The sequence below is a fragment of the Oryzias latipes genome, chromosome 12 (assembly GCF_002234675.1).
Source record: "Oryzias latipes chromosome 12, ASM223467v1".
In the NCBI taxonomy this organism is placed as follows: Eukaryota; Metazoa; Chordata; class Actinopteri; order Beloniformes; family Adrianichthyidae; genus Oryzias; species Oryzias latipes.
In genome coordinates, this window is record NC_019870.2 from 26,980,656 (window position 1) to 27,003,896 (window position 23,241).

Sequence of the window (23,241 nt, forward strand, 5' to 3'; positions counted from 1 at the left end):
GTAACTGTGAAATGCTAACGATGCTAGCTAGCACTAGCTGCCGCAGCGGAAGCTGCTTTTATTCTGAAAACAGGAAGTGCTGGCGTCACTGCTGTTTTCAACAGACCGACGTCACAGGCAGAGTGGACGTGTGCGCAGACAGGTATCAGTTTGAACGTGCCTGTGGGACGTTGGTCCTCGAACTGGTTTACAAAGAGGCGCGAGCTCTTGTTCGTTTCCGGTTGCACGGTTCTGTTTAATTATCTGTCAAGAAATCGCGGAAACGACAAACCGAGGAGCTAAACGCTAGCTAACCTTGGGGAGCTACGTCACACAACAGCTCCGCATCCTGATCCTCTCCTCCTCTTCCTCCTCAGGTACGGCTCAGGTGTGTTGCAGCGCGGGTACCGCTTTCTTTTCCCGGGTTATCCCTGCTGATCGTATTTGTTCCGGTCCGGTTTGTTGTGTGTTCTGTGGTGTGGTGGTTGGTTCGGCTCCGGCTCGGTCCCCCCTCCCACTCCCACCCCCCACAGCGATGAGTCACCGAGAAGCGGATCGTGAGAACCGCTCTGCCTTCGGTCCCCATCGATCCTCACTGAGCCTCGCTGTCAGCCTTTCGGGTCCCCGGGGATCGGAAGGTCTGTGGCTGCGGACGACTTCCGGTCATAAACGAAGTTGAACTCCCTGCTGCTGCAGATGTAAACCTACTGTCTGCTGCAGATGTGGACCTGCTGCAGATGTAAACCTACTGTCTGCTGCAGATGTGGCCCTGCTGCAGGAGAAGTATATCCAAAACACAGGAGAAGAGCGTTTGGACTCTCCAGAGATCAGGTTTCGCTGCAGGCAGAACCTCTGAGCTTCTACAGTTTCTTCTCATTCAAGTTCTTCAACAATGAAACAGTCTCTGGAATAAAAAGACCACCTAAGACCATTCTGACACCAAAAAAGACCACAAGAGGAGCAGGACTGGCGGGTCGAGCATTTTGGGTCTGAGACTCCGAGCCTCAAAGGCCTTGAATGAATTATTGACCTCTCACCCTCAGAGGGGGAGCAGAACCCTCCCGCATCACGCTGTGCACAAGCTTCATCCTGTTAAAATGCTCCCAGTTTTCCTTCCTCCCAGATCCTCCTGGAGTTCAGGTAGGTAGGTCCTACCTAGGTAGGTCAGGTGAGACCAGCAGCAGCGTTTCAGGTCCTCAAGTCATGTTCTGCCGAGCTTCAGGCTCCAGGAGCACATCCACATCCACCAGGCTGCATCTGGACCTGCTCCGCTGAGCCGCCTCACGTGTGTGCAGCCGCAGACTTCTGCCGCTCTCAGGAAGTCACGTCGGCCTCCCCAGCTCACCTGTGATCAGGATCTGGTTTTTTCCCCCTTGAACAGGTATGATGGGAGCCTCTGTCCTCTTGGGACTGCTGATGGCCTTCGTCCTCCAGGGACACTGCACAGAAAGTCCCAGCTCCAGAAGGTCAGTAGTTTGTTTTGCATTCCTGAACCCCCTCCCAACCCTCCTGTGTCCCGGTCTAGGTCACCTAGAAAAGTTCTAGACTGATTCCATATAACTTAGGGAACTAACAGCAGAAGTCAGGATTCAGGTTTAATCTTCAGCCTCTCACCAGTTTTCTTTTTTAATCTTTAAAATCCAAAAATGTATGTCTTTCATTCTCTTTGTTTTTTTTGGTGATTTCTTCGCCAGGGGCTGGCGCTGGATCGCGGCTCACAGCCGGTCAGCTCATCCAAACTTTAATGTAATTTTAGGCCCTTGAATTTGGCGGTGCAGCACCTTTTGACACAGTGGCTTCATTTTGTCCCATCATATCATCCCGTACCTCTCAGTTGTGTGAGTTTTGCCGATAAGATGAACGGACATGTGGCAGGAGTGGCTCTGAGCCGTGACGTTCCGCCGCGCCATGGACTTTGGGTCACGGCTTACGCAAAGTCCGTCGCAGCTTTTATCGACTTGGAATGGAGAGGAAACGTCAGACATTCAGAAACAGCCTCTCTCATGCTCAGACCGGACGCATTTACCCCATGGTGTTCACACTGGACAAGCAGGGAGGGGCTTCTTCTTCTTGACAAGAAGAATGCCTTAACTTGTGATTATGTAAAGATAGATAAATTCAGCTCACAATTCTGCTCTCTGATGGCTTTTATTGCTTTTTTAGGGACATTGAATCAGAGATGAAAGCTTTGGTTTGACTAGAACACAAACCCTTTGTTCTGAACCAGAATTGCTCTGCAGATCGGGCTGGTCCTGCATCTTCTCTCACGATCCCACTCCTGTGTCTCCTCCTTTTCTCTCCTGTTCTGATTGTTCAGTTTTTGCACTCACACACAGCGCTTTGATGTTTGGATTATTCTGTCACTGAGACATCACGGCTGCACTTTGGTTCTGTTGTCGTGACGACAAACGGCCGCGTTCAAATGCATCCGGTTATTTATTTTTCATTTTTTATTCGTCTGCTTGTTTTTGTTTGTTTGTTTCTCAGCGCCTCTGCTGGATTGTAAACGTCGGGTTCAGATGGCGTCTAGACTTAAAGCATCGTTTTAGGTTGAGATGCAGCCGGATGCTGATGCAGCTGAGCTGCTCCGACCTCATCAGTCCCTAAAGCAGGAGGAGAGATGCTTCAGCCATCGCTGAGAAACGCATCCTCTCCCTCAGTATCAACTGTCAAGCAGAGTTGATCCCTTAACCTTTATGAGGATCTCTAAACTGCAGAAGTTCAAAATATGGTGTTATTCATTTTAGGGACACCTTTGACTTTATCTTGTTAAAAAGAAATTTAAAAACTGCAGATTTGTCGTTTGTTATCCTGGTCTAGGCCTGCACAATCAATAGCAAATTTATCGTTATCGCAATATCAAGCTGTGCAATATGCATATTGTAAAAGACGGCAAAAATCAAAATAAATGGTAAACTTAAATGTGATAAAACAATCTTATGGTGGCTTGAAATATTTAACCAATCAAATAAATCCATTTATGCATTTGACCAATCGGATGGAGCTCTTCTATGTAGACGAGGGTTAGCTCTTATTTAAATAAAACTGTTGCTGGGAAATGGAAATGATGTTTTTTGTTGTTTCGCTATTTGTTCATGCATCGCAACTTATATCGTCATCGCAATATTGATCACTAATATCGCACACTGCGAGTTTTCCTCATATCGTGCAGCACTATCCTGGTCCACTATCCTGGTTTTAAAATCCAATCAATATGATTGGATTTTAAAACAATATTGTTTCAAAAAGTTTTTAAAGATCACTTTTAATTTTCTAAAAGTGATCTTCAATCATCATCATCCATCAAAATACTAAATCAAATCAATTTGATTTACAATTTGGGTCCATTTCCTGAATATGAATTTTTGAATTAACTTTCATTCTAAGATGAAAAAGAATCATTTAAGAAGATAAATCAAAGTGAATCCATCTTTACATTTCTAAATTGACTTGTAGATGAAGTGAATCTGTGAAATCCTGATGTAGAGGTGGAGGTAGAAGGTAGCTGCAGCTGTAGTGTTTACAGACGTGCAGCATTTACGGGCGTGCAGCGTTAACGGCCAAGCAGCTGCAGTGTTTACGGGCGGGCAGTGTTTACGGGCGTGGAGTGTTTACAGACATGCAGGGTTTACGGGCCTGAAGCGTTTACGGACGTGCAGCGTTTACGGGAATGCAACTGCAGGGTTTCGGACGTGCAGCCTTTACGGGCGTGCAGCGTTTACGGGCGTGCAGCGTTTACGGATGTGTAGCGTTTACGGACGTGTAGCTTTTCCGGGCGTGCAGCTTTTCCGGGCATGCAGCTGCAGAGTTTGTGGGTCATGCAGCTGATGCGTTTACGGACGTGCAGAATTTACGGACATGCAGCATTTATGGGCATGCAGCTGCGATGTTTACGGGCGTGCAGCTTTTACGTGCATGCAGCTGCAATGTTTACGGGCATGCAGCGTTTACGGACGTGGAGTGTTTACAGACATGCAGGGTTTACGGGCCTGAAGCGTTTACGGACGTGCAGCGTTTACGGGAATGCAACTGCAGGGTTTCGGACGTGCAGCCTTTACGGGCGTGCAGCGTTTACGGATGTGTAGCGTTTACGGACGTGTAGCTTTTCCGGGCGTGCAGCTTTTACGTGCATGCAGGTGCAGAGTTTGTGGGCATGCAGCTCCACGTTCTGCTGCATCACTGTGTTCCTGTCATCAGGTTCTGGCTCCAGTTTGTTCCACTCCGTGTAAGGGTGTGCGCTTGTGTCCCTCTGTAGGTTGCAGGAAGGCGATTGCGCCTCCAGGACCAAACCCCCGCTGCTCTTCAACTCCCACAACTTCTCCATGGACCTGCGCATGCCGGGCGTGTCTCCGAGCAACGTGAGTCCGAGCGCCGCCTCTGTGCTCCGTCACACAATGATCATTTTTAGCAGAGATGTCTGTGTTTGGCTGTTCCCATCATCAGACTGTGACGTTAACTCTTTGAATCTTAACTCTGGGTCTCGTCCACGAGGGCATAGTTGTAGGTGGAGTTTAAACACACGGGGATGCTCAGTGTTTCTCCTTTGAGTCACTCTTTGAGGCGTGTGATTCGTGTTTGCGTCACATGTGTCATGTTTGTCAATTTTATGTTACACTGTGCATTTTAAAGAGTCACCAACATCCTGTTCCAACTACTTCAGGACAGTTTTGTTCTTGTTTCTGCTTTGATGTTCTTGTTCTACAGGGTTTCTATTCTCAGCATCTTCTTGCTCAACGTCGTTTGTTACAGCATGTGGAAAGATGCCAGATAAAACCCTTGGTTCCTGTATTTACTGTAAAAACTATATTAATTTTAAGTGGGTTTCAGTGCAGAATCAGGTGTGATCAGAGGTTATGATGGACCTGTAGGTCCTTCAGGAGGTGTAGCGGCTGCGGTGTCCTTCTCTGATCTGTCCTCCCTGCTGTCTTGTGTTCCAGTCGGACACCTACCTCTGCATGGCCTTTCCTGTTCCCACCAATCAAGACTCCTACATCGGTGAGTGTTCAGACGTCCTGCAAGCGTTGCTCCTCACTGCAGATAAGTGATGCACAACAACATGGAGGACAGCTGTTTATATCAGGGGTGCTCATCAGGGGTTGACATAGCCCAGAAATTTGCACTGGCCCACAGGGCCAGTAGTTTTTGAAACTTACTGGCCCTGCCTGAAAGTTACTGGCCCGACACCGCGCATAGCGGGACCCGCCGCTCCGCAGGTGCTGGCAACTTTAGGGGGGTCCGGGGGCATGCCCCCCCGGAAACTTTTAATATGGTGCAATTTGGTGCATTCTGGTGACATCACTTATTTCTACACTTTTCAATGACTGAAAATAGACCATATCAAACTTAAATCTGCTCTAGTCTGTTTCAGATGTTTTGAAGAGAGCACTGCAGTGTAGTAGGTAACACTAGTTCAGAAGTTTTCATGGTGCTTTTAACGGCAAATATCGCAATAAATCATAAACCTTAAATGTGTTAAAACAATCTAATGGCAGCTTGAACCATTTAACGAATCAAATAAATCCCTTAATGCATTTGACCAATCGGATGGACGCCTTCACATTGTTGACCAATCAGATGGAGCCCTGTTATGTTAGATGTTTGTAACCTATGTCAACGTGGGTCATTTGGAGTATAATTTTTAAACCGGGAATGGTTATTTGGTTATTTTGCTGTTTGTTTATATACCGCAAATTATATCGTTATCGCAATTTTAATCTCTGATATCGCATATTGCGAGTTTTCCTCATATTGTGCAGGTCTAACTGAGATCATTCAGCTAACTAGAAATACTTACTGCTTACAGTGTTGTAAAGAAAAACAAAATTAAGTAGTTTAACATTCTACTGCATTTGAGTCTGAGATTCAGGTATTTGGAGTTGCCTTTGATTCTTTGACATTCAGCTTAAAGCTTAGTGCATACAGTTTCATCTTCAATGCATTCATTAAATATCTTGCTGTCCATACTACTAATTATACCCACTACTCCATCCAACATATTCCTTTCTATTCCTGCCATGTCTTCCACATCTCTGACATGCTTCAGTCTCTCTTCAGTGACGGTGTCGGATTTATAATCAAATGTAATAATAACCCACTGGCTTGTGCCTTCGTTGTTGCTGTTTAACATTGTTTTGTATTGAATTGTTACATTCAATAAAGTTTGAAAAAAAAAGTAGTGAGCGCGTGCCGCGTGGTGCTCGGCAGTGAAAGCCGCATGCGCGCAGGCGGGAGAGAAGGAGAAGTGATCAAAGGTTTCCCATAGAAACCCTTGAAGTCTGAACACAGGACTAGCAGAAAAACTAAATTATGAAGACGAGGTAAATCTACACGTTTTCGCAAAATTTACTTTATTGAAAAAGGTGAAGAATGTATAAACCGTTAAATATTTTAGTGGCCCGAGCGGACAAGTGAAAAGTAAAGTCTTGTGGTCCGCACTGCTCGAAAAACAGGACCGGGCCAGCGGACAAATGGCTATGTCGAGCCTGCTCATGATGTCGATCACAATCAGCAGATCGAACGTGAAGGACGTGGGTAGATTGTGATTGTGAGCCATCAGAGATAAACAACCAGGAAAAAGAAGGAAATACATATGTATAAAAGTTTATCTTTCATGAATGCTTTTATTTTATAATTTTGTTTGTTTTGTGTAGGTAGATTTTTTGGAGTTTGTTGTCTCAAAAATGGCTGTTATGCCAAAAAAGTCTGGGCGCCCCTGGTTTAAATGTTTACAGTCATGCAAATCTGAAATATGTCTCATTTCATATTATTATTATTACACAGAAAAAGGCTCAATAGTAGTGCAGTGTCTTTAGGAATTCTCTATCTTACTGTAAATAAATATGTTCCTCTTTCTACTGACAGATTTATTGTTTACATGCATAATTTCACTTGTTAAGGATGTCATTTCTGTCTCCTGCTACGGTTTTATATCAGTGTTTCTGGCTATAAACATGCTTTCATAGATTTGCGGTGTAGTGGAGGTTTCTGGCGCCCCCCATGCCTCCCCAGAGTGCACAGACCCTTGACCAGTTTTCGTCCTGCTCAGGGACTGATCGACGTGTCATAAAACATAGTGTGTCTTCTCTTCTGCTGCAGTGGACTTCATTCCTCACGCCAGCATGAACACGGTCCATCACATGATCCTGTTCGGCTGCCAAAGCCCCTCCTCCGCCAGCAGCTCTTGGTAACCCCCCCTCTGTACCCAGATTTACTGCATGTGTGTGTGTGTTCACCACATTTACTGGATGTGAGGTCTGGACTCAAATGAATTACTTCCTGTTCCGACCAAATAAGTCAATTCAGCCGCCATGTTTTTAGGATATAAAGGTGGCCATGTTGGAACCAGAAGTTGTCAGGTCCGAGTCGGTCTGAGTCAACACATCTATGGCGACCACTTTCCCTGATCAGGAGTGAGCTCCTCGCCACATCTTATTGAGCAGGAGGCGCCCAAAACCAGCCGAGCTAGCGATATGTTCAGAGACTTCCACAAAACGTTTTAAACTGACAGCAAGTTGTCTTAACGCAAACAACGACCTGCAAATGCATTTTGGCAGAGAAAAGATCAGGTTTTTGGTTTCTTCTGAATGAGAACGGCGCCTTCCTGCTGCCGACAGACAGAAGAGGATTTAAGCCCTTAAGATCCCATCCTTTTTTTGATTTCTCTTTGACCGAGCCGCAGTTTAGCAGAATTATCCGCTGCGGAGACAAAACCCAACGTGAGACGTCCATTCATGTGGACGCCAGGTCCAAAGAGGTTAAAATAAAGAATCCCAGATTCTCTCAAAACAACCAAAATCAGTCAGTGGTTCCATTGATGTGAGCTCTTCATGAATATCATCATCAAATTCATGGAACAAGAAGGATTTTACAAGAAAGTCTTCATTAATATTTAATGAAAATATGAATCATATCTGACTAAACATGTTTAAAAGTTTCTGTAGATACTAAAGCTTCAGTCACCAAACTTTCTCCACATGACTGATCCTCCGGCTAATAGTTAATTATTTTACTTGATTGCTAAAGGTACTTCACAGAAGTGCTCTGTTTAAGTGTTAAACAATAAAATAAGGTTAAAAATCAGTGACAACCTGGATCTGTGAATTAACTTGGTTTATTTTGTAAACGTGTTACAAAAGTAACGGATCGGGACTCGATACCGGCAGAAAATCAAATGACTCGGAATCTGATCAGGCCCAAAAGAAATGATCAGGACATCCTTTGGCTTCTTTCCTGTTTGGAACATTGGGGGGGGGGGGGGGGGTCACTCAGTCCAGTTCTCACATACAGTCAATGGTTCATAATCTCTTTATCTCCGGTTTGTTCAGAGAAAAAGTTCACAAAATAGGTTTTGCTTTACAGTAACCAGTAATCTGATTACAATTATGTTTACCAATACTGAACTTTGTGTATTAGTGATAGGTGATTTGTTTTTGAATGACTTGAAACAATCAATACGTTTATAAATGGGTTTTTCATCTGTCGGTGTGACAGCTGCTGGGATTGTATGTAAACAAACCCAGCTGTTTGCTGTGGGCGTGGCCACATAACCGCACAGACTGTCAGAGTCTTCTCGCCTCTTCATTCGTCCGATCAGCTCTGCTGCATCAGAGAATCTTACTAAAGAACTACACGGAGGAGAAACGGGGGAGGAACCAGGAACCGAGTTTTTTTTAGTTTTTTTTAGAGAACATCTGATGAGAGCAGTTAAAAAAGTCGGATGGACTTCCTGAAACTCTGGTGTGTGACTGGGAAGCAGATCCTGGTGGGATCGGACCTTCAGCCTGTTCGCCTCTGAGTGTTGTGTCTGTGTCTGCAGGGACTGTGGGGGGGCGCTGGGCACCTGCAAAGACGACCCCTCCATCATGTACGCCTGGGCCCGGAATGCTCCGCCCACAAAACTTCCTAAAGGTGAGTTTGGGCTGGTGGTGTCGGTCAGGTCCTTGTAGTGAAAGCAGGAGCTTCTGCCCCCCCGGGGTCACCTCTGACCCGGAGGCAGGGCCCGTCGGGTCTTTGCTACAGAATGTTCTGACATGAAATCTTGACAATGCTGCCCTCACACATGAAGCTGGTGTTTTCTCATCAGATGTGGGGTTCAGAGTTGGGAAAGGTTCTGGGATGTCGTACTTCGTGCTTCAGGTCCATTATGGAGACGTCAGCGCCTTCAGAGGTGAGGAAACCCTCCAGAAACGTGCACGGATGGAAGGACCCCCCCCCCCCCCCCTGGGTGCTGGGTCGTGGTGTTTGTGGAGCTGGGATGTGGATGTTGAATTCTGGTGTTTTGACATGGTTGTGTGTTTGTGCAGACCATCACAGAGACTGCTCTGGACTCACCTTAAGGATGACCTCCAAGCCGTAAGTAGAGGCTGGTTTTGAGATGCATGCTGGGAGTTTTCAGGCCTGAATGAAGTGGACATGATGAGTCTCCTCTCTGTCCTTAAAAGGCAGCCCTTCGTCGCCGGCATTTACCTGCTGATGTCCGTGGACACCGTCATCCCTCCAGGAAAAACCGGTTGGTATTTGACCGTCTGATGCTCCGAAATGTTCAGAGTGAGCAGATCATTGCTGGCTTTTTGACCTTCTGTTTCAGAGCATGACTCGGCATAAAAGCCTGAAATGATTGAAGTGGCTGCAGCAGGGACAGGGTTCAGGGCGGGGCTAATATCAGGGACAGATGTGGTTCTGATCTTCAGCTTTTTGTCTGGACCCTGTTTCACTGATTTCCCCCTAGAAGGACAAACGGGCCTCGGCTCAGCCACTCGCTCTGGTCCTGGCACGGCAGCGGGTCACTGAACAAACAGACGTGTTTGCTCTCATGTGGTGACGCACGTCTTTACGACCTTTCCCATCTCCTCTTAGTTACGAATGCAGACGTGGCCTGTGACTACGCCTCCTACCCCATCTACCCGTTTGCCTTCAGGACTCACACACACCGCCTCGGTGAGTCGCCACCCACCCAACCCCACCCGAGCGTCTGTCTGATGGGACCACCCCTCATAACTCTCTGGATTCTCCCTCTCAGGCAAGGTGGTCAGTGGATACAGGATCCGCAATGGGAAGTGGACCCTGATTGGTCGACAGTCCCCTCAGTTACCACAGGTGAGACCCTGCCCAATGGGGGGCCCCCACCAAGGTCCTTAGAAAGTGAACCAAATTGGAACTAGTTATGCAGATTTTTCTGCATTTTCTGGCTGTATTTGACCACATTCTGGGTATGAAGGCCCTAAAATCTCTTGAAGTAGTTGGTGAATGTCGGTCCTATCTTCGGTTAAAGACCACACTGGCCAGCTGTGTCACCCTCTTACTTTCCGAACGTGTCGGATCAGCAGCAACGTCTCCTGTACTGAGGTCAGATCTGCCTCAGACGTGTGCGTGAGCAGTCTCTGTCCTCCACAGGCTTTCTATCCGGTCAACACGGAGCTGAGTGTGCAGTACGGAGACACCGTCGCCGCCAGGTGTGTGTTCACCGGAGAGGGCAGGACCTCCGAAACGGTCATCGGGTGAGTCTCTGCGGAACCTGTTTTTCTTCTGAGGTCTTTAAAGTTTGTCGATCGTACATAAGACCTCGCCGTGCACCCATGCGTGCTCCAGCTCATACGCATCCTTCCGCACGTTTGAAAGTAACGTGTTTGGTGTCTGCGCCTCCTCCTGCAGCGGCACCTCTGATGACGAAATGTGCAACTTCTACATGATGTACTACATGGACAGAAGGCACGCCGTCCCCTTCATGAGCTGCATGGAGAGCGGCTCCAGGGAGCAGTTCCGACACATTCCTGCGGAGGCCAACGTTCCCATCGCCGTCAGTCCGGATCAGATGAGCTCCATGATGCACATGGGACACGCTGCAGGTACAGTGTGGAACGCACTGCCATCTCTGCTGCCATCTCTGCCCTCCTTTCTTTTTGTCTTTTAGGAAACAAACTTCATTTAAACAAAACACAAAATGAACAGAAAATCAAGATTACAGAGGCTAAAGCAGTAAAAGTCAAAACCACCTGAATAAATGGGCTTCAGGAGCAAACATCACATCATCTAAAATGATCCTCATAAAAATAATTTCTTTTCAGTTCATCGTTCAGAGGAAAAACAGAAAAAAAGATAAAAGTGTCTATTTTTTCTGCTAAGATGACAGTGTGCTGCTGGACAAAAGAAGAGGAGGGCAGGGCGCCGATCAGGGTGAGTGTCATCATCTTTTTATCTATTTTAAAAGCGTTCCCATTGATCTTTTAATTATAATTAGGATGTTTTAGCCAAAATCAAAAAAACCTGTGTCCTTTTCTAGGACATAGTTTCAGCAGAGCGATCTCCCAACGGGACCGTTGGAGCAGAGCAATTCTGGCCCCCCCTTCACCTTCATTTGTTTACACACTCTTCTGCTAGCTTACAGGCCCCCACAATCCCATCCTAACATTAGCAGTGCAACGACAATGGCGACCAATTTAGGAGCTATCCAGCCGTACAGTTTAAATTCAGATTCCTGCTCAGACGAGGAAAACAGAATCCGCTCGAGCAGAGAGCATTACTCAGAAACATAATTTTAAGCTTAATTTTCTTGATACATGTCCTCCATCATCAGAAAAGTGCCACAAAAACACGTTAAAGACACCAAAACACTATCTTATTTTGGAGTGGTTCTTTAAGGTGTGTTATTCACCCTGAGGTGTGTATTTGTGTGTGTAGACTACCACCTGGAGCAGGTGACAGACTGGCCTGAGGGGAACCTGCAGCTGGGTCAGGTGTCGGGTCTGGCACTGGACTCGGACTCCAACCTGGTCATCTTCCACAGAGGAGACCATCACTGGGATCTGGAGTAAGCTTACCACACGTCTGCTGAGAGCTTCTGTTGATGAATAGTCACGTTTAAATACAGAAATGGTAGAACTCTGCTGGTAGGCTCACCTGTTGCAGGTGGTTTTCCAGTTGTTCCACATCAGGGCTCACCCGAAGCAGGTGGTTTTCCAGATGTTCCACATCAGGGCTCACCTGTTGCAAGTGGTTTTCCAGTTGTTCCACATCAGGGCTCGCCTGATGCAGGTGGTTTTCCAGTTGTTCCACATCAGGGCTCACCCGAAGCAGGTGGTTTTCCAGGTGTTCCACATCAGGGCTCGCCTGATGCAGGTGGTTTTCCAGGTGTTCCACATCAGGGCTCACCTGTTGCAGGTGGTTTTCCAGTTGTTCCACATCAGGGCTCACCCGAAGCAAGTGGTTTTCCAGGTGTTTTACATCAGGGCTCGCCTGATACAGGTGGTTTTCCAGGTGTTTTACATCAGGCCTCGCCTGATACAGGTGGTTTTCCAGGTGTTCTACATCAGGGCTCGCATGTTGCAGGGGGTTTTCCAGTTGTTCCACATCAGGGCTCACCTGATGCAGGTGGTTTTCCAGGTGTTCCACATCAGGGCTCACCTGTTGCAAGTGGTTTTCCAGTTGTTCCACATCAGGGCTCGCCTGATGCAGGTGGTTTTCCAGTTGTTCCACATCAGGGCTCACCCGAAGCAGGTGGTTTTCCAGGTGTTCCACATCAGGGCTCGCCTGATGCAGGTGGTTTTCCAGGTGTTCCACATCAGGGCTCACCTGTTGCAGGTGGTTTTCCAGTTGTTCCACATCAGGGCTCACCCGAAGCAGGTGGTTTTCCAGGTGTTCCACATCAGGGCTCGCCTGATGCAGGTGGTTTTCCAGTTGTTCCACATCAGGGCTCACCCGAAGCAGGTGGTTTTCCAGGTGTTCCACATCAGGGCTCACCTGTTGCAGGTGGTTTTCCAGTTGTTCCACATCAGGGCTCACCCGAAGCAAGTGGTTTTCCAGGTGTTTTACATCAGGGCTCGCCTGATACAGGTGGTTTTCCAGTTGTTCCACATCAGGGCTCACCCGAAGCAGGTGGTTTTCCAGATGTTCCACATCAGGGCTCACCTGTTGCAAGTGGTTTTCCAGTTGTTCCACATCAGGGCTCGCCTGATGCAGGTGGTTTTCCAGTTGTTCCACATCAGGGCTCACCCGAAGCAGGTGGTTTTCCAGGTGTTCCACATCAGGGCTCGCCTGTTGCAGGTGGTTTTCCAGGTGTTCCACATCAGGGCTCACCTGTTGCAGGTGGTTTTCCAGTTGTTCCACATCAGGGCTCACCCGAAGCAGGTGGTTTTCCAGGTGTTCCACATCAGGGCTCGCCTGATGCAGGTGGTTTTCCAGTTGTTCCACATCAAATCTCACCCGAAGCAGGTGGTTTTCCAGGTGTTCCACATCAGGGCTCACCTGTTGCAGGTGGTTTTCCAGTTGTTCCACATCAGGGCTCACCCGAAGCAAGTGGTTTTCCAGGTGTTTTACATCAGGGCTCGCCTGATACAGGTGGTTTTCCAGTTGTTCCACATGGGGGCACACCCGAAGCAGGTGGTTTTCCAGGTGTTCCACATCAGGGCTCGCCTGATGCAGGTGGTTTTCCAGGTGTTCCACATCAGGGCTCGCCTGTTGCAGGTGGTTTTCCAGGTGTTCCACATCAGGGCTCACCTGTTGCAGGTGGTTTTCCAGTTGTTCCACATCAGGGCTCACCCGAAGCAGGTGGTTTTCCAGTCCAGGTGTTCCACATCAGGGCTCGCCTGATGCAGGTGGTTTTCCAGTTGTTCCACATCAGGGCTCACCCGAAGCAGGTGGTTTTCCAGGTGTTCCACATCAGGGCTCACCTGTTGCAGGTGGTTTTCCAGTTGTTCCACATCAGGGCTCACCCGAAGCAAGTGGTTTTCCAGGTGTTTTACATCAGGGCTCGCCTGATACAGGTGGTTTTCCAGGTGTTTTACATCAGGGCTCGCCTGATACAGGTGGTTTTCCAGGTGTTCTACATCAGGGCTCGCATGTTGCAGGGGGTTTTCCAGTTGTTCCACATCAGGGCTCACCCGAAGCAGGTGGTTTTCCAGGTGTTCCACATCAGGGCTCGCCTGATGCAGGTGGTTTTCCAGTTGTTCCACATCAGGGCTCACCCGAAGCAGGTGGTTTTCCAGGTGTTCCACATCAGGGCTCACCTGTTGCAGGTGGTTTTCCAGTTGTTCCACATCAGGGCTCACCCGAAGCAAGTGGTTTTCCAGGTGTTTTACATCAGGGCTCGCCTGATACAGGTGGTTTTCCAGTTGTTCCACATCAGGGCTCACCCGAAGCAGGTGGTTTTCCAGATGTTCCACATCAGGGCTCACCCGAAGCAAGTGGTTTTCCAGGTGTTTTACATCAGGGCTCGCCTGATACAGGTGGTTTTCCAGGTGTTTTACATCAGGGCTCGCCTGATACAGGTGGTTTTCCAGGTGTTCTACATCAGGGCTCGCATGTTGCAGGGGGTTTTCCAGTTGTTCCACATCAGGGCTCACCCGAAGCAGGTGGTCTTCCAGGTGTTCCACATCGCCTATTCAATCATTCATGCCGATCTCTTCTTTTTGTGCTTTCCTCAGCTCCTTTGACGGCCGGGCCCGGTACCAGCACAGGTCCCTTGGACCCATCCAGCAGTCTGCCATTCTGGTGGTGGACCCGGCCAAAGGCAGAATCCTCAAAGCCTCAGGCAGGAACATGTAAGAGTCTCTTGTCTTTATTTATTTTAAACAATCAGGTTCTGCTCCGTGAACCAGCTGTGAAGCTCTGGACAGATGTGCAGACAGGTGTGCTTCAGGCGTCGCTTCCTGTCCATGATGTCAGACGTTTTCTTCCTCTGCAGGTTTTATCTGCCTCATGGGATAACTGCTGACAGAGACAACAACTACTGGGTGACCGACGTGGCTCTGCATCAGGTACGTTCTCCCAGCGCACGGCCACCCCTGTACATTTGTTTTTCACCTGTCCATAAACGGACCCCGCCCGTCATCAGGTTCTGAAGGTGAGCAGTGATGGCAGAGACAGAACCTTGCTGGCTCTGGGAGAAGCTTTCACTCCAGGAAGTGACAGCAGCCACTTCTGCCAGCCCACCGACGTGGCCATCGACCCGCACACCGGGAACGTCTTCGTGTCTGACGGATACTGCAACGCCAGGATCCTCAAGTTTTCCGCTGATGGAAAATACCTTTCCCAGTGGGGAGCAGGTACCCATCCCCACACACACAAAAAGGATGGACACAAATGACAAACAGGAAGTTCTCAGAGTTCGAAGAACATCTGAGGACTACGTCAAAATTAAAAAACACAAGACGTATGACTGTAAACGAACCAAACACTACAGAACACACACACACACACTTGTCTTCTTGTCTAACTTGTCTCATGGGTCTAAGGGATGTCTGATTTCTTCAATATGGTTACAAAAACCAGGTTACTAAGGAGGCTGGTGGTAACCAGCTTAGTCAAGATCATGAGAACCCACTGATGTGTTTTTGTAGTTCAACCTGAAAAGAAATGAGGTTTCACCAGAAGAGGTTGAGCTGGGCTTCACTCAGTTTGAAGGTTTTCACCTGGACGTCTGCAGCCGTGATTCTGCAGACTCAGCATGCGCTCTCGTGTGCGGCTGCAGGCTCGCTGGACCGGAGGCAGCGTGCACGTTTCCAGATCCCCCACAGCCTGGCCTTCCTCAGCGACAGAAGAGAGGTGTGCGTGGCTGACAGGGAGAACGGGCGGATCCAGTGCTTCATCGCAGACACCGGAGAGTTCGTCAAAGAGATTAAAAAGGAAGAGTTTGGAGGAAAGGTGTTCGCCATCTCCTACAGCCCTGCTGGAGGTGAGTCAGCTGCTCAGATTCACGAGACGCTGTCAGAGTTTAATCGGGTATCTTCTCTTCTGAAGACAGCAGTGGAGGGCCGCCAGGGCCTTCAAGGGCTTCTCTGAAGGCCTAAAACAGATCTGAATCATGTGTTAATTAGATTTTGTCCATGCATTCTCACTAAATCATTCGATATGGTCTGTCCATTCCTTTTTATTGTGTTTATGATAGTTATGCTGCTTCTAGACAGATGCATTTTCACATTGGAGCATTTAACCAATCACATTTCAGCTGTCCTTTGTTGCCAGGCAGGATAAGGGCCTTCAGCATCAGTTCTGAAGGTCCTGTAATGCAAAATCAATGTCAGACATTCATTTCCTTCAACCAATCAGATTTTGATTTGGTGTCAGCAGGGCCTTCTTGCAGGCTTAGGCAACGTCACAGTATTCAGACCTTCTGATTGGACAGATGGTTCAGGAAGTCACATGCAGCCTTGTCCAGTTTGACATGGAGCCACGGAGCACTTTTTGATCTGTCTCAGTTAAAAACAGAGCTGACTGTAATGTACGCCATGGAGGATTTAGCAGGAAGATCTCCCACTGATGTCCTTGACTTCCTTAATCAGAAAAATCTGAGTGAATCATAAAGCAGCTGCGCAGATTTGTGTTTGGAGCTGACGGTCCACGTATCCACTCCGTCTGTCGACATTTTCAGCTCCAAAGCGGATTAAAACCTACGTAGAAACACAACTGGACAGACTGGGCTCTCAGCACTGATGATGGAATAGAAAAGGACTTCTTGATGGAACTGAAGACGATAATCTGCATGACAGGTTGATGGACTGTTTAAGAGGAAAGAGGAAGATCGATTTTGTCTTCAAATAATCTGAATTTTTAATGAGTGAAACGATAAATATCGTAAGAAAAAATATTGCAAATGTATGGGGTTATTTTCAATGTTTTGTGCTGGCTGTAGTTGCATAATGAGATTTGTCTACTGTTTTATTTTTTTCAGTTTATTTAGAGGCATTTATTGTGGCTACAGGAATTTTCAATATGCAATGCAAAGCTGGTTTCTGCATCACAAAAGTGTTCATGAGGGGTTAAGTGATTCAGACGGAGCACCACTGAAGGCCCAGGTGTGTCATAAATGGTCCACCACTGGAAGAGACTAGACTCTTTAAGCTCCACCCCCAGATTTATCGGATCAGCGTTTGTCTGTAATGTCAGAATCGGCTGGTCTTTGCATATAAAGACCATTTTTGTAAAGCTTTGGCAGTTAAAGTTCTGCTTTGACCGAGCTGCGTTCTTTTTTTGTGGCGTTTGCATGGACTCCTGGTGCATAAGTGGGTTTTCCTCCAGCTTCCTCCCACAGTCCAAAAACATGCTGCATTGATGGATTGGTGACTCTCAAAATTCTTCCCATTTGGAGTGCGAGTGGTTTTCTGTTTCTGCATGTGATGGACCTGTCCAGGGTGCCCCCCACCCCACCCCCACCCCAGCCCCAGTTCTTTGAAAACAGGGACAGGTTGCAGTGACTCCTACAGAATACAGAAGATTGTTGTGAAAAAGCTTCATGTAATAATGAACCTGGAGGGTTTACAATAGTCTCCTGTGCTGCTTTTGTTTTGTAAACCATCTGACGAGTGTGTGTGTGTGTGTGTTTGGTGTGTGTGTGTTTGGTGTGTGTCTCTGTGAAGACGGCCTGATCTATGCGGTGAATGGCGACTCACCGTATCACTCGGCTCCACTTCGAGGTTTCGTCATCAATTACACAAGCAGGGAGATTCTGGACACCTTCAGCCCCAAAAGAAAGGTAACAACCCCCCCACCCCCACCACCACCACCACCCCCAGCTCTGGAGATCAAAAGTCTTTACACAAAAGATTGAGAGCAGATTCAAAAAAAGGGGAATTATGAAAATCAAAAGTAGAAAAATGGCTGCCCATTTTCAGGTTTGCCTTAGGAACTGCTGCAATACTTACTTATGCTTTACTAGGCCCAAAGCACTTTACAGTCACAGTCCTATTCACCCATCAACACACACATATTCATGACTACCCTGGTGCCAATGCAGGGTTTAGTGTCTTGCCCAAGGACACGTTGACACATGGGCAGATTGAGCGGGACCTGAACCTGCAACTTTCTGATCAGAGGTCTACCGGCCCCCCCTGCCTTTAATAAAGTTGTTCTTGATTTTAAAGGTTTTCTTTATCAAAGTTTCTGAAATGTGTGGTTTCTTCAGTTCAGTTCTATGATCAGGATCAACAATCAGAGAGCTGTCTTTGCAAGTTTTTAGCATAACAATTTCAGCCGCTCGTTCAGGACATTCAAAAGAATCTGTTCAACTAAGTCATTAAAAGAACAAGAAAGATGAATGTCATCTGCATAGAAATGCATTTATACAAAAAATGTTTTGACAAACTGTTTCTGGCGCGGCCGTACAGGACAACAAAGATTAAGGAACAAAAACTAACTTAAATTCAGCCAAACCACTGGGTCACATGACCTCCAGCAGGTCACATGACCAAAGGGTTGGTCCACGTTAGGCCTGCACAATATACCGCAAATTTATCGTTATCGCAATATCCAGCTCTGCAATATGCATATCGCAAAAGACGGCGAATATCGCAATAAATCGCAAACCCAAAATCTGTTAAAAAAATCTTCTAGCAGCTTGAAGCATTTAACGAATCAAATAAATCCCTTTATGCTTTGACCAATCAGATGGACGCCTATTATGTTAACCCTGGTCCTGAAGAGCCTCAACCCTGCCTGTTTCCCAGCTCTCCTTAACCAGCTTGCTGTTGATTGGCTGACTCAAGTGATTTCACATCCTGATTGACTGAACACACCTGATTTTGGTTATCATTATCGAGCAGTCTAGGGAGAATTGGAAACGGACAGGGTTGAGGCTCTTGAGGACCAGGGTTAGCCACCCTGACGTTTGTCCCCCATGTCGATGAGGGTCATTTGGAGTATAATTTTTAAACTGTTGCAATGAAATGGGAATGATGTTTTTGTTTATTTTTCTATTTGTTTATTTACCGCAAATTTATCGTTATCGCAATATTGATCACTAATATCGCATATCGCAAGTTTTCCTCATATCGTGCAGCCCTAGTCCACGTCTTTTACAGTCTGTAAGTTCTTGGTTTCCCTGTAAATTGGATTGCAGAGCTTCCAGAGGGCTCTGTGGATCGGCGGGAAAACCAAAGCGAATCAACCAAACAAGGCTCGACAATGACCCAAATGTTTTGAAGTTGAAGCCGTGTTGATGGTTTGGCACAAACGTTACACAGGCAACAAACCACTGAAGCTGCACTTTATACTCCAGGAAACTCTGTAGAGCTTTAGAACAGAAAACCATTCTGGTTCTGGTGAAGCGGGTTTCATCTCCATCCGTCTTCAGCAGGACTTCAAAATGCCTCATGACCTGGTTGGAGGCCCGGACGGGAGCGTCTTTGTTGGAGATGCAGGCAGTGAGGAGGTCTTCAAGTTCTCTGCAGAAAGTGAGTTCTTCTTCGTCTTCACATTTCCTTCACTGAACTTGATCAAATGACTTATAAAGTAACCTTTACTGTTGTGGACCTGTAGACTTCTCCTGAAGCTCTTGTTTTCCCACAGAGTCCCATCGCTCGGTGAAAAAGGCGGGGATCCAGGTTCAGGAGCTGGAGGGTCAGTCCAGAATCCTCAGATCCAGTTTGAGCTGTGTTTCTCCTGAGCTTGCTTGTCTGTGTGCTGCTGCAGACTGTACACATCAATGAGTTGCACATGAACAGCTGAAACATTTAGCCTCATGAAGGCCACACTGTCAGTTCTGGATGCTTTAACTCACAGAGAGACAAACCGGATCAGTGAAACGGAGACTTCTCCATCCTCAGATTCCAGACTCCCAGATGTCTACCGATCTGGTTCTGGGGGGTTCAGCTCCTGCTGTAGACAACACCACAAAGATACGTTATCACCATGAAGAGCGTTCACTCTGCCAGCATGACCTTGTCTAAACAGAGTGCAGTGTCTTCACCTTGAGAAAATCTTTGATGATAAAACCTCAGAAACCTCGGTGGCAGAAAGAAGCTTGAAGTCCCGGGTCCTCAGTAAAAGTAAAGCTCTGACAGGAACTCATGAATCCTGGAAAATGCCTCAAGTCATTTCTTCAAGCTGTGCTTAAACACAAGGAGGCATGAAGGCGTGTAGCAGCAAACATACTTTGAGTTTATTATGTTTCAGGGGGTAAAGGGGGTAAAGCTTTAAGGTCTCCGCCCTCCAAGACTAGCAGACTCGTGATTGTCTCCTTGATACACTTGACACAATAGACACTGACTTTTACTCCAAAATAGAACCATAAATGAAGTTTTTGTTTTAGATTGGTTAAAAGAATTAGATTAAAAAACCTATGTGGTCAAGCATCTTAAATATTACAGATGGAGTCCCACAGGGCTCAGTATCGGGCCCCAAACCCTGAAGACATTTGTGGTTGTAATGTAAAAAAGTGAAATAGTTTTTGTAGATGATGAAAATATTTTTTGCTTCAGAGAATTTGCAGCATTGGTGGGATCTTTTCATGGTTGAACTGAAGAATTTGGAAGTGTGATTTGATTGCAACTAATATCTTTATGCCATTGATATTCAGGAAAAAAAAACAATTTGAGGGAAATTTGTAATCATTGATACAATAACAATTTGTGCGGATGACCTCTGAGGGTTCAATTGACCACAAACTCATATTTCTGTGCAGAAGTGGAAGCATTCATCCAAACCAGGGTGAAGCCGCAGAGGAACACGTCACATGTGGCAGCAGCTGGACCGGAGAAGCAGACGGTGGACAAACCGAGTCTGCCGGTGGTGCAGGAGGAAAAGAAGACGGTGAAGGCCGGCAGGGAGAATGGCGCCATGGCGGCAGTGATCATCACGCTGCTCCTGCTGCCTCTGCTGCTCGTCGTCATTATCGGAGTCTTTGTGTGTTGGAGAAGAAACAGTAAGTCTGCTGCAGGGGGGAGGGCAGTCTTGCTATGGTTCAGCTCTCAGCGCCATATTGATGGACATTTGCAGGACACGGTGATCAGAAAGCAGAACCGCGCTCTGTGGTCGGCATACTGGGAAGAATAAAGGGTGAGTTTTGTTTGCAGCTGCAGTCGCGGGTGTGTTTGTGCAGGTGTGAGGTACTTGTTCTACCAGGTGTGTCTGTGTGTTGCAGTTGTGTTTGTGTGTTCCAGGTGTTGTACAAGGTGTGTTTATGTGTTGTGGTGTTCTCACAGGTGTCTGTGTGTGTTACAGGTGTTCCCACAATTGCATCTGTGTGTAAGTGGTGTTCTTACAGGTGTGTTTGTGTATTGCAGGTGTTCTTACAGGTGTGTTTATGTATTACAGGTGTTCTCACAGGTGTGTTTATGTATTACAGGTGTTCTCACAGGTGTGTTTGTGTGTTACAGGTGTTCTCACAGGTGTGTGTGTGTGTGTTACAGGTGTTCTCACAGGTGTGTGTGTGTGTTACAGGTGTTCTGACAGGTGTGTGTGTGTGTTACAGGTGTTGTCACAGGTGTGTTTGTATGTTACAGGTGTTTTCATATGTGTGTGTGTGTGTGTTACAGGTGTTCTCATATGTGTGTGTGTGTGTGTTACAGGTGTTCTGACAGGTGTGTGTGTGTGTTACAGGTGTTGTCACAGGTGTGTTTGTATGTTACAGGTGTTCTCATATGTGTGTGTGTGTGTTACAGGTGTTCTCACAGGTGTGTGTGTGTGTGTTACAGGTGTTCACAGGTGTGTGTGTGTGTGTTACAGGTGTTCTCATATGTGTGTGTGTGTGTTACAGGTGTTCTCATATGTGTGTGTGTATGTTACAGGTGTTCTCACAGGTGTGTGTGTGTATGTTACAGGTGTTCTGACAGGTGTGTGTGTGTGTTACAGGTGTTCTCATATGTGTGTGTGTGTGTTACAGGTGTTCTCATATGTGTGTGTGTATGTTACAGGTGTTCTGACAGGTGTGTGTGTGTATGTTACAGGTGTTCTGACAGGTGTGTGTGTGTGTGTTACAGGTGTTCTCATATGTGTGTGTGTGTGTTACAGGTGTTCTCATATGTGTGTGTGTATGTTACAGGTGTTCTCACAGGTGTGTGTGTGTGTGTTACAGGTGTTCTCACAGGTGTGTTTGTGTGTTGCAGGTGTTCTGACAGGTGTGTTTTTGTGTTGCAGGTGTTCTGACAGGTGTGTTTGTGTGTTGCAGGTAAGGCGGTCGGAGGCCTAAACCTGGGGAACTTCTTTGCGTCTCACAGAGGTTACACCCGTCAGGGCTTCGATCAGCTGAGCACGGAGGGTAGCGACCAGGAGAGGAACATGGAGGACAGCAGCGACTCGGACAATGAGGAGTACTCCGCCCCCCCGTTGCCCCCTCAGCCCGCCTCCTAGGTGGTCTGCTCTGCTTCCTGTGCTCACATGTGCTTACTCGTCATGTGTGTGACTGTGGTGTCAGCTGCCAGTCCTGCTGTTGTACATATTTCCATGTGTTCGTGTACATAATCAAATTCGTCTGGACTGGTTCCGTCCAGAGGCAGAGGTTTGATTCCCCTCACTGAATACAGACTCCGCCTTAAACAGGAGCAGCGGTCCACTCGCAGGTTTATGCTCAACAGGTGATGGGAGGAGCGTTGATGGAGGCGGAGCCTCTGACCTCAGACCAGCTCACTGCAGTCACAAGGCTCTTAGTGTTGTGCAGACCCCCCTCCCCCTCACCTTCAGGGTCTTGAGGAGAAGTTTTGGGCTCAGACCTGCTGACCACTCTGGGCTCAGAACTCGGTCCATCTCCTCATTCCGAGCCAAAACCCAGTCCAGGGCACTCAGGCGGGTCAGAAACATTTCAGGGCGTCTGGAGGTCATTTAAGTGCAGCTTCTCCAAAACAAAACCTCCTCATTTGGCTTCGTTTCTGCTTATGTGCCTTCAGCTCTGATCTTTTTCCAGAATTAGTCTGCAGAGATCAGACCTGCACAGCTGCTGTTCGCCACAATCTGGATCTGATTCAGGGTCTGCAGCATCTTCTTGGACCAAAAGCATTTTAAATGAAGAAACATTTATCAAGTTCGGCCTCCAACGTCAGCAGCTCAGCGTCCGATGGAGCTGCTTAAAGGAGACTGAATGACAAACGGCGTCTGCTGAGACGAGCTTTTCCACGTTTTGCAGGGATCAAAGCGCTTTGCAGTCACAGTCCGTTCAGAATCCAACCTTCGCTCAGAACCGAAGACTGAGGGGTGACCTTAAGGGTGGAGGAAGTTAAGAAGTCCTAAGTTTAAGTTGGGCGGGGACAGGCGGGTTACCAAGTTGAGAAAGGAATAGTCTGACATTTCATTTGTGGGGGGGGGGTCCTGCACCTAAACGTAAGTTAACTTTATTTAAAATGTAAAGATAATCCGGCCAAAATGAACCCGGCAATCGCAATCATCCGGGACGCTCTGCTCCCTTCCTCACGTGCACGTCATGCGCTCACACAGAAGCTCCCCTCACAGCTGGAATGTGGCAGCTGGCCTTCCTCTTATTTGCTGTTATACTGATTCTGCTGCAAGAGTAATTTTTTCATGGTATTTGTGTAATAAAGTGTTTGCAAAGCATCAGTGTGTCCT

At 47.3% G+C, this 23,241-nt stretch overlaps 1 protein-coding gene across 1 annotated transcript; it reads left to right on the forward strand.

The window, feature by feature from the left end:
* Nucleotides 1-5: 5 nt before the first annotated feature.
* On the forward strand, nt 6-23,229 carry pam (peptidylglycine alpha-amidating monooxygenase). Its single transcript, XM_023960883.1, has 26 exons — nt 6-142; nt 357-367; nt 1,361-1,445; nt 4,235-4,337; nt 4,917-4,974; nt 7,075-7,162; nt 8,795-8,886; nt 9,062-9,145; nt 9,282-9,330; nt 9,420-9,487; nt 9,835-9,915; nt 9,998-10,074; nt 10,372-10,475; nt 10,630-10,823; nt 11,101-11,151; nt 11,656-11,785; nt 14,397-14,513; nt 14,657-14,729; nt 14,807-15,017; nt 15,443-15,646; nt 17,328-17,443; nt 19,040-19,139; nt 19,255-19,305; nt 20,369-20,608; nt 20,683-20,742; nt 21,854-23,229. Exons 1-26 carry the CDS (start codon nt 12-14, stop codon nt 22,033-22,035), a joined length of 2,760 nt encoding a protein of 919 aa, XP_023816651.1. The 5' UTR covers nt 6-11; the 3' UTR covers nt 22,036-23,229.
* The last annotated feature ends 12 nt before the right edge of the window (nt 23,230-23,241 follow it).

Bases quoted from the DNA above. Each gene is read 5' to 3' on its own strand.
- pam (XM_023960883.1), top strand. From the start codon at position 12: ATGCTAACGATGCTAGCTAGCACTAGCTGCCGCAGCGGAAGCTGCTTT. The intron at 4,975-7,074 runs GTGAGTGTTCAG...CTTCTGCTGCAG, and splicing joins CAATCAAGACTCCTACATCG to TGGACTTCATTCCTCACGCC. The intron at 17,444-19,039 runs GTAACAACCCCC...ATCCGTCTTCAG, and splicing joins CCTTCAGCCCCAAAAGAAAG to CAGGACTTCAAAATGCCTCA.